The sequence below is a fragment of the Dunckerocampus dactyliophorus genome, chromosome 2 (assembly GCF_027744805.1).
Source record: "Dunckerocampus dactyliophorus isolate RoL2022-P2 chromosome 2, RoL_Ddac_1.1, whole genome shotgun sequence".
Taxonomy (NCBI): Eukaryota; Metazoa; Chordata; class Actinopteri; order Syngnathiformes; family Syngnathidae; genus Dunckerocampus; species Dunckerocampus dactyliophorus.
In genome coordinates, this window is record NC_072820.1 from 25,278,423 (window position 1) to 25,295,950 (window position 17,528).

General features: G+C 41.2%; 2 protein-coding genes across 2 annotated transcripts in view; both read left to right on the forward strand.

The window, feature by feature from the left end:
* The window catches only part of LOC129170083 (uncharacterized), a 70,603-nt gene extending 61,693 nt beyond the window's left edge, over window positions 1-8,910 (forward strand). The window contains exon 4 of the mRNA XM_054757301.1: window positions 7,412-8,910. The gene's annotated coding sequence lies outside the window, so the exon portion shown is untranslated. The remainder of the gene's footprint in view (window positions 1-7,411) is intronic.
* Window positions 8,911-9,314: 404 nt separating this feature from the next.
* Window positions 9,315-16,790, forward strand: LOC129177900 (retinal homeobox protein Rx2-like). The gene is made up of 4 exons (XM_054769506.1): window positions 9,315-10,564; window positions 10,642-11,029; window positions 12,520-12,776; window positions 14,344-16,790. The coding sequence occupies exons 2-4, from the start codon at window positions 10,762-10,764 to the stop codon at window positions 14,782-14,784; spliced, it is 966 nt and encodes a 321-aa protein (XP_054625481.1). The 5' UTR covers window positions 9,315-10,564; window positions 10,642-10,761; the 3' UTR covers window positions 14,785-16,790.
* Window positions 16,791-17,528: the final 738 nt, after the last annotated feature.

Consider the following 17,528-nt stretch of genomic DNA (forward strand, 5'->3'; position numbering starts at 1 on the left):
TATGAATTTTTATGTTGATTTTACTACTGCAATATGATACAATACAAAACTGTTTGATCGATTGATTGAATTGTTTATTTACAATATTTGAGCAGGCGCAAAACAAACAAAAAAGCTCAGTTTTCCTCTCAAAACATAATAATAATATACATAAATTAGACTAAATGAAAAGAAACATAATCAATTACATATTCAAAAAGGAGTGCTAAGAAGTAAAACTTATTTACTGCCACCCCCCGTCCTTAAGCAAATATCAAATCAACTTCCTTCCCTCTCCAACGCATACATACATACAACCAGCAGATGGCCTCCATGCCTCCGGACCCATCTATCTATTTTAGCCGTCAATCCATGAGACGGCTCGCATCTCAAAAACACTCCTTAGTTGGGACACTCGTATGCCAAGGTCCCACTGCTTACAGTGGTGTGAAAAAGTGTTTTTCCCCTTCCTGATTTCTTATTTCTTTGCATGTTTGTCAACACCTAAATGTTTCACATTTAGATATTAGTCAATGACAATACAACTGAACACAAAATGCAGTTTTTAAGTCAAACTTCTTATTATTAAGGGAGAAGAAACAATCCAAACCTACATGGCCCTGTGTGAAAAAGTGACTTTTCTCTGATACTAAAATGACATGATTTTTCCTCATAATATTATGAATTTATTCTCATATCATTTGGACTTTTTTCTCGTTAGAATATGACTTTTTTGTCTAAATATTTTGACTTAATCTTGTAAAATCACAGCAATTTTTCCCATTTCTGCTGTTGTTTTTTTCCAACTATTTCAACTTTCTTCTTGTAAATTCTTAATTTTCCAAAAAATACAACTTCGTTCATTTTGTTTGTTTTCTCAAAATACTAAGACTTTAAAAAAATGTAAGATTTTTTCTTTAATATTTCAACTTTATGCTATTAAAATGATTATTAATGGTTATTATTAATGGTTAGTTTTCCTTACCAATTTTCTTGTAAAATTATGACTTTTTCTGGTTAGATTACAACTTTTTTCTTCATATTTTGACTTTATTCTTGCCAAGTTAATGCAGATTTTTCTATTTTTGCTGCTGTTTTTTTTTTGTTTTCTTGTTAAATTATATTTTTAATATGCTCTGCAGGCCAATAAAAAAACAGCTGCGGGCTGCCAGTGGCCACCGGGCTACACTCCATTTTTACTGCAGCAATTGGTCCAGTTAGTTGTAGTGGAAGATTTTTCCATCCTCTGATAGTGCCTTCTAGTTTCTTCAGTAATGGGGTGTAATTCAAATGAAAGAGCTCTGACAGCCTGGAGGAAATGCTAACGCCCAAGTATTTTATATTGCCTAAGTGTGGGAGGGGAAAGGATGCTTGGGCTGCGGGGTCCCATGAGTCTTGGGTTAGTCGGAGTAATGTAGATTTTGACCAGTTTATTGTGTAATTGGAAAGAGTGGAGACTACGCAGACTAACTTTATATTCTTTTTTTCCATCTTGGATTCCTTTGATATTATTATTGTTCCGTATTGTTGTTGCAAGTGGTTCGTTGAATAAAGCAAAAAGGGAAGGAGAATGATGGCATCCCTGTCTGGCTCCCTGGTGCAGTGTGAAACTAGGTGAGGTGATCCCATTGGTGGTTACTGTGGCTCTAGGTGAGGTGTATACTGTCCGTAGCCAATGGATGAACAACTCCAAAACTAAACCTGCCGAGAGTGTGGAAGAGAAATTGCCAATTTACTTTATCAAATGCTTTTTCTTCATCTAAAGAGAGAATGACAGATTTCCTTTGTCCAGTTGTGCTATGTGTATTATGTTATTATGAAGCCAGTTTGGTCTGGGTGAATGAGTGATGGAATAACTGTCTGTTTGGGTTATGATTTTGAGCTGGTTGGGTTAGGCCTTTATTAGGTTTTGGTATGACTGTGATAATGATGGTGTTCATGTACGGTGCTATTGTGGAAGCTGTTTTGATTTCTGCAATTACTCTTAATAGTAGCGGTGATATGACGTCCCAAAATTGTTTATAAAACTTTACTGGCAACTCTGCCAAAGAAGTTTAACAGGACGAGTGCCCTTAGTGACAACGCTGAAGTATAATTCAGGCTTTAACCCGTGTCCATTTGTCTGAATACACCTGTGTCCAACCATCTATCTATCTTAACCATCCATCCTCAGTCCATGTACTGTAATTTCTAGTGTATAAGATGCACCAGTGTTTAAGCCACAGCCACTACATTTATAGGGAAAAATAGATAGATAACAGATATATACGCCGCACCGGACTATAAGACACACATGCCCATGTCATAAAATGGCATATTGTGGTGTGCACGAGTCAGTGAGGACCAGATAGCTCTTTATTTGACAGGACCCAATCATGAGCTATGAAAAAAACTCACAACAAGCTTGTCAACCCAGTGGAAATCGCAGGAGGTCAATACTCAGTATAACAGTCTGACTCATGGTGTCATCTTACAAATAACACTAAAATCATCACACAGCAACTTAACACTCAAAATGTAGCTAAGAAATATACAATACAAGTACCAATACAAGTTTAAAATAAAAAGCAACAACTATTTTAACGGCTTAGTGTCATGCATTTCAACCCAGCAAAGCATTTCATTGGACTTGTTGTGAGTTCCCTTATAGCTTGTGATTGGCTCCTGCCAAAGAAAGATCTACCGTTTACTCACTGACTTGCAAGCAGCACAGTATTTAAACGATTATTAGTAGTTCAGAAGTAAATGACATGCCACAAAAATAGAACATAGCCATAAATTAGCCACACCACTGTGTAAGCTGTAGGGTTCAAAGTTTAAGAAAAAAGTAGTGGCTTATACACCAGAAATGACTGTATTTTCCAATAGAGAAAGTCCATGCATTTGTCTGTATGCCCCTGTATCCAACCATCTATCCGCCCTTCTCACCATTAAATCCTACTGTAGCGACAGTTACGTCTTGTCCTAGTCGCTTCTGGGTGCGGGGAATTCAGGTAATAACGCGCTCCAATAATGCCATGTCCAGACGGATGCTTACGTTGGAATCAATGCGTTTATTGTATAAAAGGAATAAAACAATGAATTACACGTTGAAGATACTAAATGTTATGGCTGGTTGAATGTATGGAGGGTGTAAAAGCAGTGCAATGATGTATGTGTGAGCGGTAAAAACCGTGTGACCTCCCGTCACCTTCCTTTCATGCACTATCACGTCTGCACCTATATATGCAACACCTCCACACCGCCACCAGTGGTCAACCAATCATAACACGCCGCAATTACCCTAACACAAACCAGGTGAACTAAACCCAAAGCAACATAAATGGCTCCTACACCTACATCGACCACAGTGTTTATCAATGCATTCATCTGTTGTCTATCATTCCACCCAGCCAAGTGTCTGTCCACCTATTGTCTGTCTTTAAGATCGTACATCTGTCCAGCCATCTGTTTCTTTGTCTCTCCATCCATCCATGAAGATCTGTCCATCCGATCATCAGTCTATTTGTCTCTGTGTCCCCACAATGCAGTCTGTCAATTGATTCATCCATCAGTCTGACCTTCCATGTCACTGTCCACTGACCTGTTTCTACATCCATGTACTGTAGCTATCTTTCCATCATTAGTCCCATTGTATGTCAATAGCCTGCACACATATACAGACTGCCATCTGATCACTCCTTCCATAAGTCTGTGTATCTGGACAGTTGTCCGTACGTCTCTCCTTCCATCCATCCACCCATCTATCACTCAGTCCAGTCATTTGTCAAACTTTCTAACCTTCCATCCATCCATCCCATTTGTGTATGTATCAATTCACTTGTCCATCCATGTGTCCTTCTATCACCCATATTTCCTAGCATTTTTCTATTTTCTCACTCATCCATAAGTCCATGCATCCGTCCAGCCCTTCATTGGCCCTATGCCTGTCCATCAGTATGCATATGGTCACCTATTCACGGCGTGTGTCCTCCACTCATCCATTTGTCAGCATGTGCATCTGTACTCCATCCATTTCATTGTTCACTTTTGTTAGTACAGTACGTCTGTCCACTCATTGCTCCATCCTGTATTTATTACAGTTGCCTCACCATTACAGTACAATAATTCCAATTAGGGTTAATTAATTCTCTTTGAATTTAATTCTCTATTAGTTCTCTATGAAACCATTTAAAACCCATGACCAGACACCACCACCAACAAAATGACACAGGTAGGTGTGTATTACTGTCATCAACTTCCTGGTTGGTGCGCTTGCGTGTGATCCAAGCCCGGCGTGTATGACATCAACGGATGCAAGGATTAGGAGGCAGCTTTAAGGTGGCTGTTTATTTTCTTTGCAGCTCAAAGTAGCCCGGGTGGGGAGATTAGGCTGTGTGTGCAACGCAGCTGGGGCTTCATTTCCAGGGCGCCGCCATTAAAACGCGCCTCTTCGCCAGTGTGCTTTTAACAACAATAATGATTTAATCACATTAACAACTCAAACGCTTGTGCTGACGTGTTTTGGCGTCTTCAGTTCAAACAAGTTAAGACGTTCATAATTGAATTAGCCACAATTTTCCACTACTAAGGGACGAGAGTTAGCCAGAGTAAAACAAATGTCTGGCAGTGGAAGACAGCTGATTAGAAAAAGCTGTGAGACACCTGCATTGCTTTTGCATGAGAAGAAGATATGTTCTGCAGGTTGTGTAGACCAGGGAAAGAAGAAGAAGCGAGTACTTCTGCAGCCAAGAGATCAAGCATATGTCCCGAGCTGCATGTAAGCTCATTAAAAGTGAGAAAAGGCTTGCATAGACCACCTTTGCAAACACATGATAAACACTGCATTACATTTATTTGTACACTGAGAGGAGGACTATGCACTAGATTTTATATAAAGTTGACTTCCGGAGGAAACTAAGAGCTAATGTCACGTTTTTAAAGATACAATTACTGTAATGTTGTTTCATTTATTAGTCTCTTAACATCGTGATGAAAAGTCATGTCATTCAAAGCCATGAGATCGTGTTTCATATCATGCTGTTGTTGATTGGGTTTTGCCCTCGCTAACAACATTACAGTAAGGTGGTAACGCCAACGACAACACCGCCTGAGCCAGACTTTGCTCAAAGCCACCTGCTTCCTCTCCTTCTGCCCTTTGACCTTTTAATATCCCACCATCTTTATGTTAGGACACTTTGACATAGATAGGTAGCTTGGTAGATAGGTAGAGAGATCGATACAGTGCCCTCCAGAAATATCAGTTTATTTATTTTTGGTGTGGACTGAAAACCTTTGGGTTTGACATCAAGAGATGAATATGAGAGCATAGACTAACATTTCAGCTTTTATTTCCAGGGATTTACATCTGGATCAGATGCACAACTTAGAAGCTATAGCATCTTTTCATCTGGAACATGTGACTGACAGGTGCGTTGTGTTGCCCAGGTGTGTCTGATTACATTGCTTGTTGGGTGATAAACAAGCAATTGTGAATCTGAGAGAAGATGGAAAATCTATCAGAATCATGACACAAACATTGGTCGTAGCCAGTACAACCATTTGGAATGTCCTGATGAAGAAAGAAACCACAGGTGGACTGAGTAACAGACGTGACAGAGATAGACCAAAGAAAACATCAGCAGCTGATGACAGAAACATTATGAGAATTGTAAAGAAAAAAGCCTAAAACAACTGTTTGTGACATCAGCAACAACCTGCAGAGGACAGGAGTGAAGGTATCACTGTCCACTGTTCATAGAAGACTTCATGATCAGACGTACAATGGCTACACTAGAAGATGCAACCACTCATTAGCAAGAAGAATAGTAATAGGAAAATGGTCAGGCTGGAATACCATCATTTTCTGATTGGCTGAGAAGTCACATGATTCTCCTGCCTGATAGTGAGGCATGTGGTATGCATTTCCAATTTAGTCAGTGGTGTCCAAAGTGCATCCGGGGGCCATCTTAAAAATATAATTTAACATGAAAACTAAAAACAAAAACAAAACACTAGCAGAAAAATGGAAAAGTCAGTAGTAATTTTACAATGTAATATTATGAGGAAAAATAACATAATTTCAGTAGCATGAAGTTGAAATATTAAACAAAAAAGGTGTTATTTTTTAATACATTAATAATAATATACAATGAGAAATAAACAAAACAATAAAGTTGTAATTTTTGAAAAATTAGGTTTCGGAAAAAGTTATAATGTTACGAGAATAAAGTCAAAATGGAAATAAAGTCATAATTACGAAAATATATTTTACAAGAAGAAAGCTGAAATAGTTGGAAAAAAACAAAAAAACAACAGCAGCGAAAAAGAAAAAACAGCTGTAATTTGATGAGTATAAAGACAAAATATTAAGAGAAAAAAGTTGTATTCTAACGAGAAAGAAAGTCTCAATTTTTCGAGAATAAACTCATAATATTATGATGAAAAATAATGTCATTTTAGTAGCATAGCATCTTATCACTCACTAACGTAACTCTTATTGCAGAAGTACAATTTGATGCATTTAAAAGGGACCTTTTATGCTTTGAATACAATGTTGTATTCTCGTGTTAAACGATGCCAACGCGTCAGATAATGAGGTTTGCGCTTTTGGAAAGGAGCCCTCAAAGCAGTTTTGGATGGCTCTGCATGCTGTGTTTTACAGAGTTTTTTTTTAAAACCGAGTTCTATTGACATCAGTGCAACCCAGACTTCCTTATATGGGCATCCCCAGCATCCCTCTGCTTCGCTCTGTTCACGGTGTTAGCACGTCGAGTAATGGCTCCCAGGAAATGTTGCTGTGTTTATTTTGTGTAAGTAATTGGACACAAGGTGGCAGCTGTGGAAGTCCTCGGGAGTGCTTGGGAGTTTGACCTGTCACAACGGAGTGGGCTCGGCGGGAGGCGTACCTGGAAGAGGGCAGACGGTTGACTAAATTACACAGACACTCTGGGAGGGAGGCAGGAAACCCAAGGAAACACCGCAGGAAGAGGTGCAGAGATCTGTTTTTTTTCTGAAATACATGATCAGACATGTGTAGTATCATGACAGTTCATTTGGAGCTGTTAATACATACAAATATATATATATATCATTGTGTTCTGTCATTTATCTTTTTGTTCATAAATACAGTAAAAATGGGCCCATTTGAAACATAGTTGCAAATGGTGATTAATCATGATTAATTAATTTGAAAACTGTGATTAATTGGATTTAAATTTTTAATCATTTGACAGCCCAAATGATTATTCAAGAAATAAGTTGAAATTTTGAAAAAAAACCCCAACAAAAATGTGAATAAAAGAGCAAAGACAGAAGTCCATACTAATAATACAGTCTTTCACGATATCACAAAGCTGAGATGCAGTTTTTTCTTGAACTATATATACACTTCTTCGCATATCTGTGTTGCTTTACAAAACAACAATGACCGTTCCATTATTTCATTTTTCAGCATGTGACCCTCGCTGGAGGAAGTTTGGACATGACTGACTTAAGCTGAAGTAAGCAACTATAGTTCCTTGCCTGAGAAAGGACTACTAAGTGTACTAAGTGTTTGTCTTCCTGCTGAAACAATCCTCTGCTGCACAAGCAGCCTAAGCTGGATGAATGCAGGGTTAGGGTTAACCCCTTTGCCCATTTTGGCAAACTATAAGATTAAAAGATAAAGCAGCAGAAAAGCTCACAAGGTCCCTTAAACGCTCACCAAACTGCTTTTTGTCCACTACGTCACCTTGAAATTGGAATACGTTTAATAAGAAAGTAGGCTAAAAGTGATGAAAACAAGCACATGCATCCTCCTTAACAATCATTCTTAGTATGATAATAAACATACAAATTTTGGTGTCTCTTTCCCACATTTCCGTCAAAGTTGATCACATGATCATCAAGTAGCCCGCTTCACCTTCATCATCTCCTCATCATCTCCCATCCCCCTCTTTCCTTCCTTCCTTCCTTGGCCTGTAAGCTGACACAGCGCCTTTAAAACATTAGCCGCTTTCTGGGTAATAGGATCTTGCAGGCTTAAATTGTCATCTGATAAAACTAAGATGCTTGATAGCTATGCCGCGCCCGCTTAACCAATTTGCACTCAATTAGGATAATGGGGAAACAAGCAAAGAGGGACAGGTTTAATATATTAATGTGATAAAATGATTATCAATTTCCCTGGCCAACAAGTCGGCAGGTGTCAGGAGTCGAATGCTCTATTGATGACGTTATGACACCATCACAGCTGCATTACTTCTCAGTGATGATTATCATATTATGTCAATTCCATATGCAGACATCACTATTCCTTTATAGACTGTAGGAAGACAGTTAATTGCACTTGCAATACTACTCAAATAAAGCTAAACATTTTAACATCAGAAATGTACTGTGTTTTTTTTTATTTTGTATTTTTTTCCATTATCATTCTCATAAGAATTCTTATAAGAATAGAGATGTCAACGTAAGATACTTTCATTGTATTTATTGAACATTTTACATGGCATCCATTGGATTTATGTGACCAAAGATTGTGCCTTAATAGGGATGCTCCGATTACATGGATTAATTATACATTTTTCAATTTATTTATAATGAGTGCTATTGGCCAGGGGTGCCGTATAAAGGAGAAAAGTCAGGACAATTCCATGGTCCCTTGACTGCCAGGGGGCCCATAAATATAGGTAATTGTAATTAATTTAATGGGGGTGGGCAACATGATTTTTTTCATGGGACCCAGAATTCCTGGTTGCACCCCTGCTACTGGCCATATGACATGAAAAAAGGAACAGCAAAATCACCTTAATTTAGACAAAAACATATTTTACTTACTTTTTCAAGACAGCATATATCACTCGTGAAGCTTACAGCGGATGAGATGCCTTCTTTAAGGAGACTTTGGATGCGAGAGTGTGAGAGTACATTGAGGAGCTCTAGCAGGACTTCCAGGTAAGTGAGAGAGCACTCAGAGAACCCGTTGTCTTCCACTGCTGAGAAAGGCTGGTCATCTCGTCCAATGAATTATCAATTATTTTTCGGGTTATTTGCTTAGCCTTCTGTCACACAGATACAGGCGAGTGTTGGCCACCGTTGTGGCCATCAAGTGTTTGTTCTTCAAATGCCGTATTAAATTAAAGCTTTTTAAAAGTGCTAGTCCTGCGAGATAGTTTACGTGGCATGTGTTGGCAGCTATGTTCCATGCGGCAGACATGACTGTTTTTGTTTTGGCACGCCTGCACACTGTGAAGGAAAGTGGGAGGATGACGCTCCCTAGGACGTTAGTTACTGCAAGACACAACATACAAGAAGGCATCGCTGCGGGCTGCAATAGTACGAGCCACAGGTGATCGGCTTTTGCGATCGGCGTTGAAAGGCATTTATCGGCATATGCCGATCACGTGATTTTTCACGGAAATGGGCCGATACTGATCGGTGGCCGATCGATCGAAGCATCCCTATCCCTGTGATGTGTCGTCTCGGGAATCAGTCTGGCTAGTTGTGTTTATTGGCAAAGAGGCTCCATGTTAACGGACGGCTTTAAACTTGTTAGCAGTTTGAAACCTTTTAACAACATCCTGAATGCAACACACATCAGACACGAGGCAATCACAGGCGATTCCACGAAAAATAAGCAGCAACGAATGCTTCAAACCTTTCTGTTGCCAGTGCATGAAAGCAAGCTTGGTTGAGTTTGTTGTGGTGTGGAAGAAGCCCCGTCACACACAGCTGACCTCACAAATGGACAAATATTCCCTCAAACAACATAGCATTCATAGCAAAGAAGGGGAAACTTCCTGTTTTTTTGAGCATCCTGCAAAGAAGTTGCTAAAAATATGTCTGCAATGCTGGGAGGAGTGAGGTCAGAGGAAATCTCTAGTGAAGGCTTTAGGCTCATTAAGAATGAGGATTGATCTCTGCAACACCTCCTGCCGGAGAGGCAGCAGCTCCGGCTCGGCTTGGGCCAGCTGGCGCAGGAGAAACTTGCAAGGACCCATTTAACCCCTCCCCTTAATGACGGTGATGATGGCCACCATCGGGCCAGTCCTGGTGAATATTCAGTTATCTTCATCTTTCATCATAGGATCTTGCAATGGTTTGGGTGACAAAAATCCCCCAAAAAGGGAAACTGGTGGCCTTTCCAGTGGCTGAGCATTTAAGTTAAAAGTCCATCTCTTGTGTCTTGTAATGAAGGGATTAGCGCACACTCTCGCTATACAAGCCATTCTCCGGCGCACAATAGCTTTTTTTGAAAGAAAGTTTTGTCAAGGCTTCATTAGCGATGGCCTCCAACCGGGCGCTGAATGCAGGACACATTTGGAGCAATTACTTGGGCAGAAAACAACTGTCAGTCATTCTTAAAGGGGAAGGATCCCAATGAATAAACCTCTTAATCCTTGGTCTTCCTTACATCCTTGTGGTCATTTGTGGGTTTTTTTACGGGTTAGTTTGGTTCGTGGACAAGATGCCGTCAGCATATCCTTTGCTCACTTGAGTGCAAGGGGAGGGGGATTTGGAGGACTTAACGTGGAGCAACAAGTGCCACTGAAGACTGGATAGTGTCAGTCGACTGCTTAGAGGCTACAGGGACACCATGTGCACAAAGTAGAAGCTAACATAGGTAAGCTCGCCTTGTTTTTCCACTTCAACTTCCACTTCAGTTCCAATAATTTGTCCCATTTTTGTTCTCTTGCAAAGACAATCATGTGAGTTTGTTGGACTTTTTGCAAGCAGCACTCGGTCCGTTTGCTTGGCCTGTCCTGACTAGGAAGTGACCCAGAAACCCAACTTCGACATTCCGCAAACACCCAAATACGGATGCATTTGTCAATGGATGCCCTGGGAATGGTGGAAGACGGTTGCCTAGACAACTATGACATGGCAAAAGGTGCCAGCTCCAGCTCCTCCGGGGTCAGGGTCCACAGCATCGATGTCATCCTGGGCTTCACCAAAGACCAGGACCCTCTGCTCCACGCTGTGGATGATGACAGCCAAAAGGGTGGTAGGGAAAACGCAGACAAGCAGGACCCATACGGACATCTTGCAGAACTGGGTGGTGACAACCCTCAACATTCGTCCTACCATGGTGAGTTGAAGTTTTGGGTTCAGTTTCAAAGGAATGCCAGAGTGCAAACTTTTAATTAGTAGCTTTGAGAAGTTCCTTCTGTTTTGTGTTTTTGAAATCTTGGAGTCTACTGCATGATGACTTGTCAGCTAAAGTTCTCTGATGCAGAATTAGGAACACTCTTAAACCCCCAAATCGGCCAAAAACTCTGGTGACATCACGATCCCTCAAAAGACTAAAACTACAAGATCACCACTAAGAGTAAAGTGTTGTATCAATGTCTCGTCCACAGTCCTCTCTTAAAAGGCAACACAGCCAATTGCTATCCAACCGGTGGATAAAAGTGTAGTTCAGGCCAAAACAGGAGCAGGACGTCAGGACAACAAGTGGATTATTTAACAGAAATTTTGCGTTATCTATATGAAGCAATATACCTACTTTACAGTAGTCTAGAACTCCATTGCATCATCCACTGATGCTGTAATATATTTGTGAGCTTATCTATCTCCAAGAGAGCCACTGCCAGTACTATGACTCAGTCATGGCAAACTGTCTTGTCTACAACCACTAGTACGGGTGTTGGTGTGTGACTATTCTTTGGACTACAAGCAAAGTCTAGATTACAGTAGTGGTGGAGAGGGGGGGTGAAGCCTTTCGGCTTTAACTGGTAGCATCTGTTACTGTAGGATTAGGTGAAGAATTCAGTGAAAGATGTCAAGAAGACCCCTGATGGTAAATAATCCTCTGTCAAGGCCTGCAGTCAAGATTTCACTACTACTGTATAAGCACCAGTCAATTCAATTCAATTCAATTTATTTATATAGCGCCAAATCACAACAGCAGGTATCTCATGGCATTTTACACATGAAGGTCACAAATGAAAACAGCGAACCAACTGAAACCCCACATGAGCAAGCACTTGGTGACGGAGGCAAGGAAAAACTCACTCTGGAAAAGAAACCTTGAACAGAACCCAGGCTCTGTAGGGCGGCCATCTGTCTCTACTGGTTGGGTTAAGATATAAAATAGAGTAGAGGGATAGATGGTAGATCAAGCCAAAAGTCTTAGTCTTAGTCCAAGGAACATAGAGGAGTGTCTGTGATACATATCAGCATATCATGCTTCAGTTCTAACTATATGCTTTAGCAAAGAGGTAAGTTTTGAGTAGACTTAAATAGAGAGAGGGTGTGTGGACCCCGGATTGAGTGGGGGAGATGGTTCCACAACAGAGGCGCCTGCTAACTGAATGCTCTGCCTCCCATTCTACTTCTAAAAATTCTAGGAGTGGCAAGTAATTATAAATTCTGGGAGCGCAGTGTTCTTCTGGGTTGATAGGGTTCTAGGAGCTCTGAAAGATATACTGGTACCTGACCGTGTAGTGCTTCATATGTAAAGAAGGACAATTTTAAACTCAATTCTAAATTTGACAGATAGCCAGTGCAGTGAAGCTAATACGATATTTGTAGACAGCAAAAGTCAAAACAACGCAAATATCTGTTCCATTCTTTCAGCTTCAGACCTGTTCTCCAGCGACAAGTGTGATGAAGGGATGAGCGGCATGCAAAAGGACACAGACGTGGCCGAGGACTCACCCAACAACAATGTGGAGGAAGAGCACTCCAAAAAGAAACACCGGAGGAATCGCACCACCTTCACCACCTACCAGCTGCATGAGCTGGAGCGCGCTTTCGAGAAGTCACACTACCCAGACGTCTACAGCCGCGAGGAGCTGGCCATGAAGGTCAACTTGCCCGAGGTCCGCGTCCAGGTAAAAGACCACCAGCAGCATCCCACCCATTCTGCAGAACATGCATGTCTGACAGCTAACCCGGACTTCCAGGTTTTCATACGCTGTTGGACTTGAACCTGTAAACCTAAGCTCTAAAGCCTTAGTCTGCATACCTATACCTCTGTAGACCTACTTCCATCCATAAACAGATGGTATAAAGCCACATTCTTAGAGACTGAGCTACTGCACTCCTTACCAGTCTCAAGAAGCCAGTCTCAAGTTCCATATATTAGGGAACAGGTCTTAAACTTTCAAACCAGCGGTCTGAAGCCAAGTCCATTGAGACAAAGCTACTGCTCCCCAGAAGAATTGACAGTCTTGTTGACAACCAGTCCCCAGTTCCATATTTTAATCTCAAATTCACAATCTTTTCTCCAAAGTCAAGACTTTGCCAACCAATCTTTGCCCTCAGGCAGTTGGGAGTTCAGTCCTTTGTATAAGAGACCTACCAACAGTGTTTGGAAACTGAACCTGTCTCTTTTTGGCGACCTCCAAAGTTCCACAATTTAGTCCGTAGCATCTCTAAAACCTGCAACCTTCGGGCCCAAAGCCAAGTACTCAGAGATACTCAAACAGAACCTTAGCCTCTTTCTGGAAACCAGTCCAAAACTGCATTTTCCTCAGCAGCAGGTCTTAAAGCTGCAAATATCTTGTCCAAGATAAAGTCTTTTAAAACTGTCAGGTGACTGAGTTTATTCTAATAGAAAATTGTGGATGGCATCAAAATTTGGACTGCTTCTGACCTCAGGGGCCAAGACTGCTTTCTGGGAGACTGAATGTCACTATCTTACAATAATAGACATTTTTAATCTATTTTCTATTCTAAACTTCTTAACTGATTCCCCAGTCAACCAGAAGCAAACTCTATTTTTACACACTTTCTTCATTCAGCATGCTGTGGCCCAACCTGCTGACTGCCATCCTTTGTTCACTTCACTGCAAGCGCCAGCATAAATGACAGTTTGGCTAACTGGTCTTGATGAAGGTCTGCTGTGTGATGCACATGGGGGGAATTCCACTGTGTTTTTTTAAAAACGCTTTTGCTCAAGAGAACCTGAGCACCATAAAGGATGCCTGTGAATATTCAAATTCATCCAGGTTATTGTATTCTCAGGGCGTTTAATCGGTCGCAACTGGACTGTTCTGGTTGTCTTAGAAGATGTTTCGCCTTTCATCCCAGCAGGCTTGATCAGTTTATGCTAAATGACTAGGTGGGACAACTCTAGACTGACTCGGTATGACAGCTCTAGTCTGAGGGGTTGGTGTATTAATGATTAAGTATTGATCCTCTAAAGTTAGAGGCATGTCCAGACAAGAATCGTTTCACTCTTTTGTGGTGCCAAATGAAAGTCGGTAAGGTACAATGGAGTGGGGCATTCTGTGTCATTACGACTGCCGTTAACGACTGAATACCATGAAGGATGAACCCATTATAATGTCTGTATAAATTGGGATACATTTGGGGATGAAGGAGTGCATTTGCCATCAGGACCAGAGTGACACACTACGAGTAAAGTCTATGTTGCTATGTTGCGTCTATGTCCAGGTGTGGTTCCAGAACCGCAGAGCCAAGTGGCGCCGTCAAGAGAAGATGGACACCACCACCATGAAGCTGCACGACTCCCCCGTGCTTTCCTTCAACCGGCCACCGATGCCCCCAAGCGTGGGGCCGGTGACCAACGCTATGCCCCTGGACCCCTGGCTCACCTCGCCCATTCCCACTGCCACGCCCATGCACACCATTCCCGGCTTCATGGGCTCGCCTCAGGCACTGCAGCCAGCCTATCCCGGCCATGGCTTCCTCAACAGCCCGCCTGGCTTGGTGCAAGGGATGCAGCCCATCGGGGGGCCACCGCCCTACCAGTGCTCAGCTGGCTTCAATGACAAATACCCCATGGAGGACGACAGGAGTTCCAGCATCACAGCACTCAGGATGAAGGCCAAAGAGCACATTCAATCCATGGACAAAACATGGCAACACATGTGATCAGTCACATGAGGCTTTTTTTTTTGTTTTTGGCTGCTCCAGTTGAATGTTTACAAACTGTGTTTTGCATCATGAAGAGGATTTACAAGCACAGGAACCGTTTCTCACTGAGAACACACTTGTCTTGGAAAGAATTGAATGTACTGATTTGGATGGATTTATTAAGAACACATTTTTGGTCAAATATGCAGAATTATACACAGTATATATATGTAGGGGGCAAGGGGAAGAAAAGACTTGTCATTAGAGGTTCTTGTCATTAGTCATGATGACTTCAAACTCTGGTGACTTGTGTTTCTTTAGGTTGAACACTCTTCTATTAGAATAAATGTCTGGACTGTCACTTTAGATGTCTGCACCTATACTTTAATTTCTGTGCTTTATGGGCGTCCAAATAGCACAGAAGACTTGAGTTGTGATCAATATACAGTATAGTATATACTTTGTACTTCAGATCGGACTCACACAGGCTTAAGAATGAGCATTAGATGGTCAGGATGTGCTAATTTGATGCTAAAGTGCATCAAATCGGGCCCTTTCAGGGCACAAGGAGGCACAAGAAGGGAAGCCTGTTCCGAGTTAAAGAGTGTAATCTGGCCCAGGAGGCTAATTTAAACAGACAAGCCTGCCTCTTAACACCTAATTACTGTTTTTAAAGCGATTAAGTCCAGATCCTCACTCATAGACAGAATGCCCTCAGATGGCCCCTGAAAAAAGGTTTGCATGACCTGATTATCACTGAATGTCCTCTGCCCCCGTGATTCTTCATCTTGTCACCATCATCATCCACATGCAGCTTGTTGACAAAATGCTCACATGATTTGGAATGTTCTCACTCATTCACCTTGACTTGGCCATGTTTTAAGTCACGTTTGAAAACTGTAACTGTCAAGCAACTGTGGAATAACTAACACAAAGTAAAATTCACCCTTTGACAGGCACGTAGAAAGTATTTGTAGGTATTAGTCACCTTGTGGCCGTTTAGAGATGATACTGATAAGTTTCATTTCCTGTTCTGTGGTTATCATAACACCTTTCCATCTTTGCCATCACTGGTACCTTTTTATGCTGATAACACAACCCCAAAAAATAACCACACCAAAGTCATATATAAAAATAATAACAATAATATAATAAAATAAAATCATGTAAATATAATGTAAGATGTTCAGGGCATTTTTGGTACGCAAGTGTAAAAATACCGTATAATAAAACAAACTCAAAGTAAAAGTACTCACCCCTTGAGGACGTTTGGGAGAAGATGTTTGTAGAGGCATACTGTCACCTAGTGGCCTCCATAGGCATTGCTGGTAAGTTCCATTTCCAGGTCTATGGTTATCATCACACTTTCATCCCTCTGTGGTGACGTCACAGAAAAAAAACACAAAAAAATTCAAAGAAACAGTAAAACATGAACTTTCACAATATTGAACTCCATATTTATAGCACTTTTGGGGCGAGGTTTCACAATATTGTTGGCATTGTTGGCAACATTTTGTAATTCTGCAATTACCACCGGTTAGACTGCTAATAACAGAAAGTCATAATAGAAGTATTAGTGTAACTTGCTGTATGCAATGTGCAAAAAGGCTAACGATTATGGCAGTGCTACTGTAAGACTTGTTTTTCTTGCGCCACACACACACACACACACACACGCCTAATTAATGAGTGCCGCCGTACAATTGGCCGCCCAAGCCTGCCGCGACACAGCAAGCTGCCTTGATGGCGACCTGTGGACGTGGCGATTTGCCAGGCCTGTTAGGCTGATGAAGCTCCACTCCATCAGGCTCGAGCAGGGGGTGTCGAGACACCTTCCCACTGCGAGCTTATACACCAGCTCACAAAATAAATGTGGTTCTATCTATTATTTTCTATACGTCAATTTTCCAACTGTCGAATGCTTCAGGAAGCATGTTCATTATTCCTTAGAACAACGCTGTAACAGCCTCACAAAAACAATAAATACATCTCAAGATATCATATCATGTTGGCCAATACTGGAACAGCCTGGAGATCGGGAAGACCTGGGTTCGATTCTCCCCTGGGCATTTCTGTGTGGAGTTTGCATGTTCTCCCCGTGTGCGCGTGGGTTTTCTCCGGGCTTCCGGCTTCCTCCCACATTCCCAAAAACATGTATGTTAGGTTAATTGGCGACTCTAAATTGTCCATAGGTATGAATGTGAGTGTGAATGGTTGTTTGTCTATATGTGCCCTGCCATTGGCTGGCAACCAGTCCAGCCAGTCCAGGGTGTACCCCGCCTGTCGCCCGAAGTCAGCTGGGATAGGCTCCAGCATGCCCCCGCGACCCTAATGAGGAAGAAGCGGTATAGAAAATTGATGGATGGATGATATCATAACAGGCTTATTCAAAAATCACCTGAAACACTGGAAAAGTAGGGCTGACTTGAAACATCAAATGTGCAAGATCGTTCTCATGAAACTTTTAGTAGTTTAAATGCTACCGAGCAGCTCAATTGAATAGAACATTTTATTCTGGAACAGCTTGATTTAAATTAGATTAGAATAGATTATATTAGATTAGAATGAACTTTATTGAGCTCCTGATTGTGTGTCAACAAGGAAATTAAGGTTCCAATTGCAGCAACACTGTAAACAGTATATAACACAGGAGTGGCAATAGCAGCATAGCACACATATATAAATACAACAATAAAGTATGAATTTAAAAAAATGCTATGAAATACAGACAAAAAAATACATACTGTTTATATAATAATATA